The sequence below is a fragment of the Eptesicus fuscus genome, chromosome 22 (assembly GCF_027574615.1).
Source record: "Eptesicus fuscus isolate TK198812 chromosome 22, DD_ASM_mEF_20220401, whole genome shotgun sequence".
Classification (NCBI taxonomy): Eukaryota; Metazoa; Chordata; class Mammalia; order Chiroptera; family Vespertilionidae; genus Eptesicus; species Eptesicus fuscus.
This window is the reverse complement of record NC_072494.1, coordinates 13231788-13244421: the sequence shown is the minus strand read 5'-3', so window position 1 is coordinate 13244421 and position 12634 is coordinate 13231788. Positions and strand designations below refer to the sequence as shown.

At 50.3% G+C, this 12634-nt stretch overlaps 1 protein-coding gene across 5 annotated transcripts in view; it reads left to right on the top strand.

The window, feature by feature from the left end:
* TUFT1 (tuftelin 1) overlaps positions 1 to 12158 on the top strand; it is a 29383-nt gene extending 17225 nt beyond the window's left edge. For 3 of the 5 annotated variants that reach the window (XM_008147281.3, XM_054711550.1, XM_008147280.3), the window contains 7 exons: positions 2554 to 2667; positions 5619 to 5747; positions 6204 to 6298; positions 8050 to 8155; positions 8890 to 8973; positions 9828 to 9928; positions 10526 to 10938. In XM_008147281.3, coding sequence (XP_008145503.2) covers positions 2554 to 2667; positions 5619 to 5747; positions 6204 to 6298; positions 8050 to 8155; positions 8890 to 8973; positions 9828 to 9928; positions 10526 to 10589 — 693 coding nt within the window. In that variant the 3' untranslated portion in view covers positions 10590 to 10938. Of the gene's footprint in view, positions 1 to 2553; positions 2668 to 5618; positions 5748 to 6203; positions 6299 to 8049; positions 8156 to 8889; positions 8974 to 9827; positions 9929 to 10525 lie in introns of all 5 variants that reach the window. The other 2 variants (XM_054711548.1, XM_054711549.1) reach the window with 2 other exon arrangements.
* Positions 12159 to 12634: the final 476 nt, after the last annotated feature.

Sequence of the window (12634 nt, the reverse complement as noted above, 5' to 3'; positions counted from 1 at the left end):
CTTTCCTATAGATTGTAATTTAATTGGCCTGAGATGTGGCCTGGGCATCAGGACTTTTATTTTTTTAATTTAAAAAAAAAAATACATTTTATTGATATTTTACAGAGAGGAAGGGAGAGGGATAGAGAGTTAGAAACATCAGTGAGAGAGAAACATCCATCAGCTGCCTCCTGCACACCCCCTTCTGGGGATGTGCCTGCAACCAAGGTACATGCCCTTGACCAGAACCGAACCCGGGACCCTTGAGTCCGCAGGCCGACGTTCTATCCACTGAGCCAAACCGGCCAGGGCACATCAGGACTTTTAAAAGCTCTTCAGGTTATTGTAATGTTTAGCCAAAGGTGAGTACCTGTGTTCTAGAGTGTTTACTAGTAAAAAATATAGGCAACCATATTTAAATATCCTGTGTATGTATGCATGTGTATATATTGTTATATACACATGTAACAAATATACATGTATAAATGTATGTATATAACATACATATTCTTTTTACAAATACAGGGTTGTGGTAAATGATTGTTCCTTACTTGCTTTTTTATTTTTTATTTTAAACTGAAGAGTATATATAGTATAGCCCTCTTTCTATGACAGTACATGTAGATCTACCTTATGCTTTTGAATAACAGTGTAGTAATTCCTTCTGTGGCTGTACTCTAATATATTCAACATATGATTTAAAATATGCCTAGTAGCCGAAACCGGTTTAGCTCAGTGGATAGAGCGTCGGCCTGCGGACTGAAGGGTCCCAGGTTCGATTCCGGTCAAGGGCATGTACCTTGGTTGCGGGCACATCCCCAGTGGGGTGTGTGCAGGAGGCAGCTGGTCGATGTTTCTCTCTCATCGATGTTTCTAGCTCTCTATCCCTCTCCCTTCCTCTCTGTAAAAAATCAATAAAATATATTTTAAAAATAAATAAATAAATAAATATGCCTAGTAAATGTGTTTTCGATTTTCATAATGGACTTGAGCTTTTTCTGTGTTTTCCTTTTTATCCAATACCATGTGTTTAGATCTATTTACGTTGCTTAGTTAAAATCTAGTTGGTTGTTGGCTGTTTCCAACTCCAACATGTGAAGTTTCTAACTCCCCTTTTCTCTTCGTGAAATTTTCCATGTCATTAGTCTTCTGAGAACACCATTTGTTTGTTTGTTTATTTTTTTTAATCCTCACCCAAGGGTATTTTTTCCATTGATTGTTTTCTATTTTTTAGAGAGTGGAGAGGAGAGAGGAGGAGGGGAGAGAGAGAGAAAAAAAACATCAACGTGAGACACATTGATTGGTTGCCTCCTACACATGCCCCAACTAGGTATGTGCCCTGGACCAGGAATCGAACCTGTGACCCTTTGGTCCGATGCTGTAACCATTGAGCCAAAACCTCCAGGGCCCGAGGATGCCATTTGAACTAAACTCATAATAATTCGGCTCCAGGAGCCGTTTAAATTGTTCTCACCAGCCCAGCAGCGTAGGTCCAGATATGGGGAACTGACCGGGTAACTTACGGAAGGCTTGATTTGGAATGTTGATTCCAGCACTCACCTCAGAGGTGAGCTTGGATTTCTCTCTCCACCTGAATCACCATAGTTGGTAAATATGCTATTGGCAACAAGTTACAATGACACATGACATTATCTGTTCAGCCTCTTTCTTCTCATGAGCTCCAAGCCCTACCAGATATTATCTTGTTTTTGAGGCAGCCTGTAAGGCAGGGCGAGGTAAGGAGTCTCCTGGCTGATTCACAGCTAGAGAAATGAAGGCCCACAGGACTAAGTACTGATGCAGTGGCCAGGACCCTGTCCCCCCTCCTCCCAGCTGTGCTTTGATTTGAAGATGTTGCTGCTCCCGACTGTGCAAGACGGAGGGGTTTGTCTGTCAGACTCCCAGGGAGCTGGTCAATGGGGTGTCTGCTGCTTGTGCTGCAGAGGTGGGGGCGAGACCCTACACGCCAGCTCAGCCCGAACACCAACTCATGATTGGGTGTGTCTGCAGGAGACTCAGTAAAATCAATGAGACCTTTTCCTACATGGATTCAGGTCCCTGGGCTTATTGGGAGCTTTTGCCCTAAATCTGCCCGTCCATCAGCAACCCTTTATATACTGATCTCTGTGCTGGGTGCAGAGGACAGTGAAAGATGAGCCTTGGGACTCTCCCCTGTGATGGGTGTGGCCCAGTCCCTGTCCTAGGGGAACTGTTGTCCAAAGGACACAACATCCCTGCTCTCAGAGAGCTTGTCTGATAGAAACAGGACACACACATGAGGACGGCATAGACATACCTGTCAGTCAGTTGATCCATGTATGTATGAAAATGACTCTGTCCTAAATTAATCGGATGATAGGAAGCTAGTTGAGTTCGTAGGGTATGAAGAGAGTGTTTTCATTTGAATGACTCAGAACTCCTGGCTGCCTGAGACTAGCTCACTCGTTGCGTGATGAGGATGCCTTTGTGAAGGTGGTCTGGACAAGATGGTCCAAACGAGTGTGTTGGGGGAACCTTCTCTTACCAAGTCGCAAGCATAGTGGCTTTACCGTCCCTTCCCTGCTCTGGCTATAGGTGGACACCTATATGAATGAAGATGCCGAGAGCTTGAGGAAGACCGTGCGGGACTTGCTGGCCAAGCTGCAGGAGGCTGAGCAGCAGCACCAGGCAGACCGTGTGGCTTTTGAGGTGAGATTTGGGATTTGGGGAGAAGGTGCCCCAAGGGTTGGGCTGCTGGGTGCAGGTACCAGCGACTTTCTCCATGTGGACTTCATGTCTTTCTGGCTGGTGCCATCAACTGGAAAGGCTAGGCCTGGAGGCCTGGGGCACTTCTGTCTGCTTTTCCCTCTCCTGAATGCTTAGAGTTCTTGCTGTCCAAGACTAGCCCAGAGTTCAAAGGTCAGCTCTTTCTCTGCTCTACTGAAGTTGAGCGGTGGTGCTGGTCTGGGATAGCAGGTAATTCAGACATTGTTTCACTAAGTACCATGGTAAGAGTTCCTGGGCTCCCGGCACCACGTAGGCAAGGACAGTTGCTGCCAAGTTCACCACTGCATCCCCAGCACCTGGCACAGCACCTGGCGTAGGATGGGCGCCTCGTGTGGACTAGATGAGCGGATAAACCTTTGTGGGCATAGAAAGAACTGTGCTCAGGGAGTCAGGGACTTTGGGCTTTACTATGTGGAGCTTTGTCATCTTGAACGAATATCTCAATTATTGTTATAAAAGTTATACTAGGTTATCATAGAAGATTTAAAAAATACAAGTCTATAGATGGAAGTGAAAGCCCCCCACTATTAAAAGGCTGTGAGTTCTTCCATACCTTCCCCAAGTGGGCAAATGCTGGACAGTTTTTCTAACTGCTCTGTGTGAGATTGCCATCTGTTACCTGCTGCTGTTCATCCACATGTGAGGCATTTATGTCATAAATATGTAATGACAGAATTACGCCCTGCCCAGACGTGCTGAGAGCTGGTGGAAAGGGGAAGGCCACCCAACTGTTCTCTTTCCTGAGCCTGAGGGTTTGGGGGGGTTGAGGGGGAGGAAGACGGTCACTGAGAATGACCGGCTGCCTCTGCAGTAGCTGACGTGTTATTTGTGTAAGGGATTGACCTCCCTAAGCATCAGTTTCAACTTTTGTAAAAAAAGTGGTCGTGAAATATGTTTGACGTGTGGCTTGAGTCTGATACTATATGTAAATATATTGATCACTCTAAAGGGTTTAGAAATGTAAGATACCCTGTATTTTTCTTAGCGATCCGCTTTGGGAAGTACTTGTCGGTGTGGGCCACACCTGGAGGGCTGTGTTCGCCCTGGGTTTCAAAGCTTGAGCTATAGCCGCATGCCCATGGCTTCTCAGGAGGGGCTGCCCTTTAACCCCATGGTACATAGCACCCACCTGCGAACAGCGGGTACTCCTTGGGTTGGTCCTCCCGCGGGGGGAGGTTGGCACACTCTTATGATGAAGAGGTTCCTTTAGGGCCGTGGTCGGCAAACTCATTAGTCAACAGAGCTAAATATCAACAGTACAACGATTGAAATTTCTCTTGAGAGCCAAATTTTTTAAACTTAAACTTCTTCTAACGCCACTTCTTCAAAATAGACCGCCCAGGCCGTGGTATTTTGTGGAAGAGCCGCACTCAAGGGGCCAAAGAGCCGCCTGTGGCTCGCGAGCCGCAGTTTGCCGACCACTGCTTTAGGGCAGGGCTGTTTGGAGTTACAGGAAGATGTAGCAGGGCAGTGTGGTTCTCCTTCTCCTTTGTGATCCTACAGTGGGTAGGAGGGTCAGTCCCTGAGTACAGAAATGAGAGGCCTTGTTTTAGGTTCCTGCCCATGGGGCTGGCCTGCTCCCAGCTAATGTCGGGTATTCTCAGTCTCCACTAATGAACTGGACTCTGGTCTACTTTGCTGAACCCGGGGGTAGGAAGGGCAAGGTTGTCAATGGCCATGAGAACAACCTGCCATTAAGCCTGGCTTCTCGTTCTACTGGCTGCTCGCTGTCAGGAGGGATTTGCAGTGAGTCTGCTCTGGACGGGGCTGGTGTGCAGCGTGGACACGTCCTGTCACCCACCCTCCTGGGCTCTGCCTTCTCCTCCCTGGTTCTGACTTGGGGAGGAGCTGGACAAACTGGCTTCCGGTGTTCTGTTTTCCCAGGGCTGGTTAGGCTCTCCCGAGATTACCGAGGTTCTCTTAGTAACTGAGTGGGGGGTCAGTGTGGGGTAACTGGGTGCATTGAAATGGGTGATGAAGTAACAGGGTTCTAGCTGTGTAACCTCGACTAAGTCATTTGACCTTTAGTTGGGAAAGGAGAGGGTTGGGCTAGATGAGGAGCATCAGTTCCATTTGTGATTTGATCGAGCAGTGACTGGTGGATACCGTGCTGAGCTCTGGAAATGTAATGGTCTCCATCTCTGCCATCATAAAGCTGATGGTCTCCTGGGGGGTACACATGAGTGACTGGCAAAATCTGCTCCGTGCTCTAAGAGGGAGGGGCCCTGCGTCCTGTGGCGTCTCGTCCAGGCTTGGAGGCTCCCTGGAAGCAGGGCTGTCTAAGCTGAGCCCGGAAGGATAACTAGGGGTTGGCAAAATGCATGTGGGAGGAAAGGAAGCAAGTTCCTACTTTACTTTTCACCCTAAAACTGTGCTTGCATTCTTTAAAATTACTTTATCATCTTAGATAAAAAAACAAATTCTTCCTGGTGCTGAGTAGTCTTCGGTCTTCATATGTAGACTGCAGTGTGGCTTGAAGTGAGGGTGAGGACGAGTTGGGGAACAGAAGGGAGGACGTGGAGAAATGCTCCCCTGGGTCCTCTGTGTTTGCGTTAGTGGGGGAGTCAGTGTTGGGTGACTGGGGGGCAGTGGAGGACGTGTGGGCATGTTGAAGAAGTTAGCCTTTGGAAAGTGGTGCTTACTGCCACGTGTTACTCTGAAGACCTTGACCAACGACGTGCCAATGGACCCTGGAGTTAATCTGCTAGTCTCCCAAGTGGTCCTAGAACAGTGACCACGTGCTCATCAGAGTTGCCCCCTTCTCCTGTCACCACACCCAAGTTCCTAGGTTCTTTTCTAAGGCTTTTATCCACGTTTGGTCCCCCCCGCACCCCCCCCCCCCAACTGTTATACATCCCCATCCTGTGTCTTAGGTCACACTCAGCCGATACCAGAGAGAAGCCGAGCAGAGTCACGTGGCCCTTCAGAGAGCAGAGGACAGAGCGGAGCAGAAAGAGGTGGAAATCAGAGAGCTGCAGAGGCGCTTGCTCGGGATGGAGACGGTAACTGGGAGCCTTGCGGAGTGTCCTTTAGCGTTGGAGTAGGAAAGGCCTTTTTCGCATCTAACCTCAGCCCTTGCTGGCTAGAGTTGAGCCCATTTCCATGGAGCTGGGTTCTTGTACAGCTGCCTTATGGGCTTTGGAAGCTCGTTCTTAAGGAGCCCGGTGGCCTGGTTTCTGAGGGATTGGCAGCCACCGCTGGCAGGTGGGCCTGGAGAGTGAGGGCCAGGCTCTCCCTCCGGCAGCTGGGTGAGGCTGGGAAGTTTCTGTGTGCTGAGGGTGGGAAGGCTTCTCCCTGGCAGTGGAGGGTACCCCATCAAACCAGCTTGGCCTGCTGCTCTTTGGCACTGTCCCAGCTGCAGTAGGGGCTGAGCCTCAGCCCTCGTGGCCATCTCACCCCAAATGCAGAATCTGCTGCCATCTCCTCATCCTAGACTTCCTTCCCTTTGGCCCCTCCAGGAGCATCAGGCCTTACTGGAGAAGGTCAGGGAAGGGGAGGCGGCCCTGGAGGAGCTTCGGAGCAAGAATGCTGACTGCCGAGCAGAACAGGAAAAGTAAGGGCCCTGTTCACCGTAAGCTGGGGTGCGGGGAGGGGAGGGCGGGCCGTGCAGCCTGGAGCTCCCGGGGTGGCCAGACCTGGGGAAGAGGCTGGTGCTGACGTCAGACCTTCCAGCTCTGACTCACCGAGTGCCAGCTCAGGTGGGCCCCGCCCAGGGAGATACTGTGTGGGAAGCTGCCATCTCCGGGGAGCTCATTCTCCATGGAATGATAACCTCAAAAAGGGTTTTATTTTGAGAGCCAAGGTCAAGAGCTGGAAACTCGTCTGCCATTGCAGCACATTCTCCCACAGGCTGTTTCCCTGGATGTGGATGGGGGGTTTTTACACCAGTTTCCTCAACAACTGACTGTGTAACCTCGAAAAAGACAACATAGGGGATTTCTGAGATCCATTCCACTTCGGGGTTAGAGGGGTTTGCATATTCCCTCTGATCAGAGAGAATTGGAGGTCTCAGACCAGGGAAACCTACAGAGAAAATATTGGGCCATTCTGGACTTTCAAGGAGTTGGAAATTCTTTATGCTGTTGGCAATTGATGAGTAAGATCTCCAATAGTAGATCAAACTTAGCATCAGCATATTGGGTCTGATCTTTATTGTATGAGTTGGACCTTTTTAAGTTCAACAGACATGACCTGAAAGGCCTTCTAAGGAATTCCAGGATTAAGAGACACGATCCTTGCCTTCTTGGACACCTCTGTCTGCTGGGGCATTTTCTCTCCTTTAGGACAACCATGGAAGGCTACGGAGAGGGTGGAAACTGGAGAGCTGAGGGTGGAAGCTTGGAATGTTTGAAATTAGGAAGGATGTTGGGGGCTCCGATTGCATTGCACTCCACCCCCATAACTGCTCTCCTTCTAACAGCAGGCACTTGTCTGCTTCCTCTGGCAAAACCGGAGAGAAGGCACCAGAATGTTTTAGAGGGCTAAGCTCTGAGATACTCTCCCCAGCCGCCTGACCTTGGGGATCTTGGCCCAGTTTGCTTAAAACCATGATCGGCAAACTGCGGCTCTCGAGCCACATGTGGCTCTTTGGCCCCTTGAGTGTGGCTCTTCCACAAAATACCACGGCCTGGGTGAGTCTGTTTTGAAGAAGTGGCGTTAGAAGAAGTTTAAGTTTAAAAATTTGTCTCTCAAAAGAAATTTCAGTTGTTGTACTGTTGATATTTGGCTCTGTTGACTAATGAGTTTGCCGACCACTGGCTTAGAAGATGCAAAGGCAACAGCAGTGTCTAGGAATCGGGAGACTTAGAAACAGACTTGTCTGAAGAGGCTTTGAGGAGCCTCAAGTCTGTTCTCCCTCTTGATAGAGAATGCCTGCCACCAGCGTGATGGTGTTGGGTGTCACAGTCCCAGCTCCTGCTTGATTCCTTCCAGGAATGAGGCGCTCACTACGTACAAGGCTGTCCACTTCTGGCAGCTTTAATACCGAGAAAGTCTTTTCTGCGTTTACACAAGAACTGCTCCCTTGGGACACCTATCTACTGGTTCTGGTTTTGCCCTCTAGAACTATCCAGAATGACTTGCCACTTCTCACCTTTCTGAGCCTCAGTTTCCTCATTTGGGCTACATGATCTCTAGTGATGCTGCCAATGTGATGTCCCCCCACCCACTCCTTAGGGCAGACCACTGCGGAGTCGGGCAGAGGGAATCACACCAGATGGAAACCCTGAGTCCAAGGCTCTTCCTGGGACTGGGTGGACAAAGGATCATTCCGCCTTGCCTCAGCCTTCTGCTCTCTATCCCCAGGGCTGCTAACCTGGAAAAGGAAGTGGCCGGGTTGCGGGAGAAGATCCACCACTTGGATGACATGCTTAAGAGCCAGCAGCGGAAAGTCCGGCAAATGATAGAGCAGGTAAGCAGGGTCGGACCTCCCTGCTGTGGGCTACTCCCTCTGGAAGTCACTGCATTGAGTCTAGCCCTGCTTGCCTGTCAAGCCCACGCTTTTATGTATTTATTCATTCATTCATTCATTCATTCATTCATTCTCCTGGGGAGCTTGGCTTAGATTCGTAAGTATTCCATAGAACACATTTATGCTCCCAAGTCACAATAAACTCGCTCATCTGTGTGCAGAGTATCAAACCTGTACCTCTTGGCAGACTCTCTGCCTCCCCCACCTGAGCTGGAGGGTGGCATACTCAGCATATGCCGATCTGCAGAATTGTTTTGCGAACTTAAGAGCCCTACGTGGCCGGACATGTTTGCTGCACGTCGGCTCCATGAGGGCCAGGCTCTTTCTGCTTTGTTCCCCGCTGTTCCCCGCTGTCTACAATGGAGCCTACCGTATAGTAAGCACTCAATAAATACTTCTTAAATGAATAAAGAAGTTGTATTTCCCAAAGGCAAATGGAATGGTTTTGGAATCATCCATTATTTGGGGTTGTCAGGGTGGTGTCCCCCTCACACCCCCTACCCCTACACCTGGGGTAATCCAGAGTTTAATATTGACTAAAATGAGGCTTTTATAGAAAAACCAAGCAAGTCACGTGACTGCCATAGACTACTCCCCTGGCGGCGGGGTGAAGTTCGATGAGTGTGGAAGGAGTCATTTTGAAATGAGCTCCAGTGTCTCCCACCTCTTTGCAGCTCCAGAATTCCAAAGCTGTGATCCAGTCAAAGGACACCAGCATCCAGGAGCTCAAGGAGAAAATGGCCTACCTGGAAGCAGAGGTGCGTGCACTGGGCAGCCCCCGGGAGGGGGAGGTGCTGGGGGTCGGGGGTCTCGTCCAGCTGCCGCTCGGAGGCGAGTATGTGGGATGGCAGGTTCAGCTCAGAAAGCAATTTCTGAGAACCTTCCGGGAATCGGTGGGAAGACCCGTCCCCACTCCGAAGAGCTGTCATCATGGTACAAGCCCCGCGTCCTGGCAGCGGGGAGGCAAGCCCTTCATTCTGCCTGTGGGCTCAGCAGCGGAGCTGACAGCAGAGCTGGGCTTTGCAGGAGGAGGCATTCTAGGGGGAGTCTCTCCATGGCCAAGGTGACGGGCTCGATTAGCTAATGAGTGCTCCCTGGTCTGACTTCCGCCTTACCCGAGCCTTCCCTGTCCATCGACTGCCTGAAGGTTGCTTTGCAGCCACCGGGTGAAATTCCCTTGTGGCGCCGGAGATAAAAAGACATGGGAGACAGGGTTGTTGATTTCAGAGAGTTTGCAGTCTAGAGTTAGAGATAGAATACAATTTTTTAAAAAAGACCTAAGAATACTTTATGGAATAACATTATCAACAAGGGCGAGTAGAGATCTCAACTGACTCCAGGAAGTTATGTACAGGAAATGTACAGGGAGGAGATCCAGGAAATGGTCAGTGTGGCACAGAGCTATTAAGAGAACACTCCTCAGGGAAGCGGGCTGGAGTCATCCCTGGAGGACGAGAGCGATCTGGATTGGGTCACCCTGGTGGCGGCACCATGGCGGGGGTGGGGGCGACGGCAGCACCGACACAGAGGTGGAGAGACCAGAACGAGCGGGTTAAGCGGTGAATGGCAATCCAGAAGCCGGCGAATTCTAACCTCATAACTTGTGGCACAGAATTTAGAGATGCACGACCGGATGGAACACCTGATAGAGAAGCAGGTCAGTCACGCCAACTTCAGCACCCAGACCTGGGCCAAGACCGAGAATCTGGGCAGGTGAGTGGGCGTCGTGGCGTGGGGCCCAGGGAGGAAGTGAAGGAAAGAGGGGCAGAGCTGTGACAGAGCTGCAGTGCGAAGGCAAGGACAAGGCTCTTTCAAATCCCAGTGTGTTCTCTCCGTCTCCGATCGGACCCATTCTCCACCGGCACCATTTTCTGACCAGGTTAGCATAGAGCTACCAAGACCCCCGGGAGGCTGACGGATAGCTAATGGAGGTGTCTGAACCCTCTGAAATCGTATGCAGCAATGCATATGTGTAATATGTGCATATTTCCAGGGAGAGGGCCTTTTTTCCCCTCAAAGGATGTGCAAAAAAAGTCCTAGACTTTGGGAAAAAAAAAAATCAAGAATCACAGCTATACCCACCTCTCAGCTGTTTAGCTGCCCCCTCTCTCTTCGTCACCCCTGCCACCAGACCAAAGTCCCACCCCAAGTCTTCCCTTAGTTGTCACTGACAGTGACTGTTTCAACGCATTTGGAACCCAAGAGCTCAGCCGGCGCTGAAGCGTAGAATTCCAGAGACGAAGGTGGAAGGGCAGCTCAGTGAGGGGTGGGCAACAACACTGGACTCAGTGTTTCCAATTTCCTTTTCAGCGTTAGGATAGCCAAGCCCCCCAGCCCTAAGCCCATGCCTCTCATCCGAGTGGTGGAAACATGAGCGGAGGAGGAGGAGGAGGATGCTGTCGCTGCTGCCTCTCGCCTGTGGAGAAACTCGCCACCCCTGTTGGCCTAGCACTGACTTTGACTTCCTGCCCGTTCCCTGGCTGCCCGCGGGGCTTGGGGCTGTGGCCCCGTTTCTGAGCTCCTGTCCTCGGTATGCTGGGTGGATAGAGGATGAGCGCCTCCTCTGGACACTGCAGCCCTTGGCGGACCGTATCCTGCCGGCAGGAGCCAGGGCGGTACCCTCATCCCTGTAGTTACTGTTTTTCTCTTAGCAGAGCCTCCCTTCTGTTGTAGACTGGGGTTCAGCTACCCCGGGCCCTCAGCCAGTCGGGAGAAGTGAAGAGATGACAAGATTTGCCTCAGCTCTAGAAGATGGACACACAGATGTTGGAGAGTGTCCCCGGGGAACCCAGTTCCTCGCAAAACACAGCGCAGTTCTTAGCAACAAACTGTTTTTCTACCGGTTCCACCCTCGGCTCATGCTGACCCGGGTCTCCTTCAGCCTCGACGGGCCAGCCTGACTTTCTGGGGAGAAGGGGATGTGCACTCAGGGTGTAGCTTTGAGCAGAAGGATTGTGTAGGGCCACAGACAGTTACGTGTGACTTCTCTGCTTCGAAGACTCCCAAAATGTCTTAGGGATTCCCCTAAGATGTGGTACGAGGTACACCTCAGTCATCTTGACTGACTCAGAGCTGAAAATCTGTTTTCACTGGGTTACATCCATCTCAGCGAGACTCTCATTGTATTTATTTTGCTAAGTTATTGGTGTTTTTGCTTATATCTCACAACTGGTTCTGTAACTGAGTTCTACAGCCTTCTCTTGCGATGCTTGGATGGGCTCGACACTGGGGAAAGTGTTCCCACTGGACTTCATTTCAGAACGACATTGTTATAAATCTTTCTCTTTCCTCTACCGGCTTCTTCCTCCTTCCCCACCACACCTGATCGGTACCTCAGGAAGGCAAGTATATTCACCCTGAGGACTCAGGTCTGGATGTATGTTTGGGGGGAGAGGGTGATCAGGACTCTTGGGGAGGAATTGAATTCTTCCCGGATCCCCTCTACGCCTCTCTGCTTCATGTGGGTCTGTTGTCCTGGCTCTGAACGACCCTGCCACTCTAGTGTTTTGTTTAGGGCTCCTCCTGTAGCATCAAGAGGGAGAAAAGCCTCAGTGGTACCACAGGGCACAGAAAAATAAAAAACAAACGTAGATGAAGTCTTTAGGTTCTGTGTGGTTCAAGACCAGAAGCCCAAGTCTGGTGTTGCTTTTGTGTCGTTCTGGCTTTGTCTATATTGGTGTTGTGGTTTCTTCGTGCAGTTTCCTCAGTAGTAAAACCAGGGGTTGAGCCCTGGTTCAGTGGATTGAGTGTCATCCCATGCACCAAGAGGTTGCTGGTTTGATTCCCGGTCAGGGCATATGCCCGAGTGGTGGGCTCGATCCCCAGTGCAGGAGGCAGCCGATCAGTGCTTCTGTGTCATCACTGTTTCTATCATCTCTCCCTCTCCCTTCCTCTCTCTCTAAAACAACAATAAAAACATTTTAAAATAAATAAATAAAACAAATCAGGGGTTCAGACTGGTTGATTTCCATGGGCCTGTCCAGTTATCTTTCTCCTGCGCTATCTTCTTTGTGTGGTGAATTTAATAAATTATGTTCATGTGTCTCTGAGCTCCTGGCCTGATTTCTTTTCACTTTCAAGAAGGATGAGGCCCTCTCAGTGCCTCTTAAAGATGGGCATCTTGTTAACCACTCTGGAGGGTGTGATCCAGACATCCAAACCCTGCGGTATGAGGGCTTTGTGGCATTCAGAGGAGCTAAAATGTCCCCGTGAAGCAGCTCCACGCCGTGGCCCAAGTCCTCGTTGTAAGGTCAGCGTTACCTTTGACCCTGCCTGGGGTGGTGGCCTTGTGGGATGCTAGGCCAGTGTGCCTTTAATTGGAAAAGAACTGGTCAGCGCGGAGATCCTGTGACAGGGATTTACCGATCAGCACTGGAGGTAGCCGAGTAACCAGGTCTGCGAAATGGAAAGCAGTCTGGC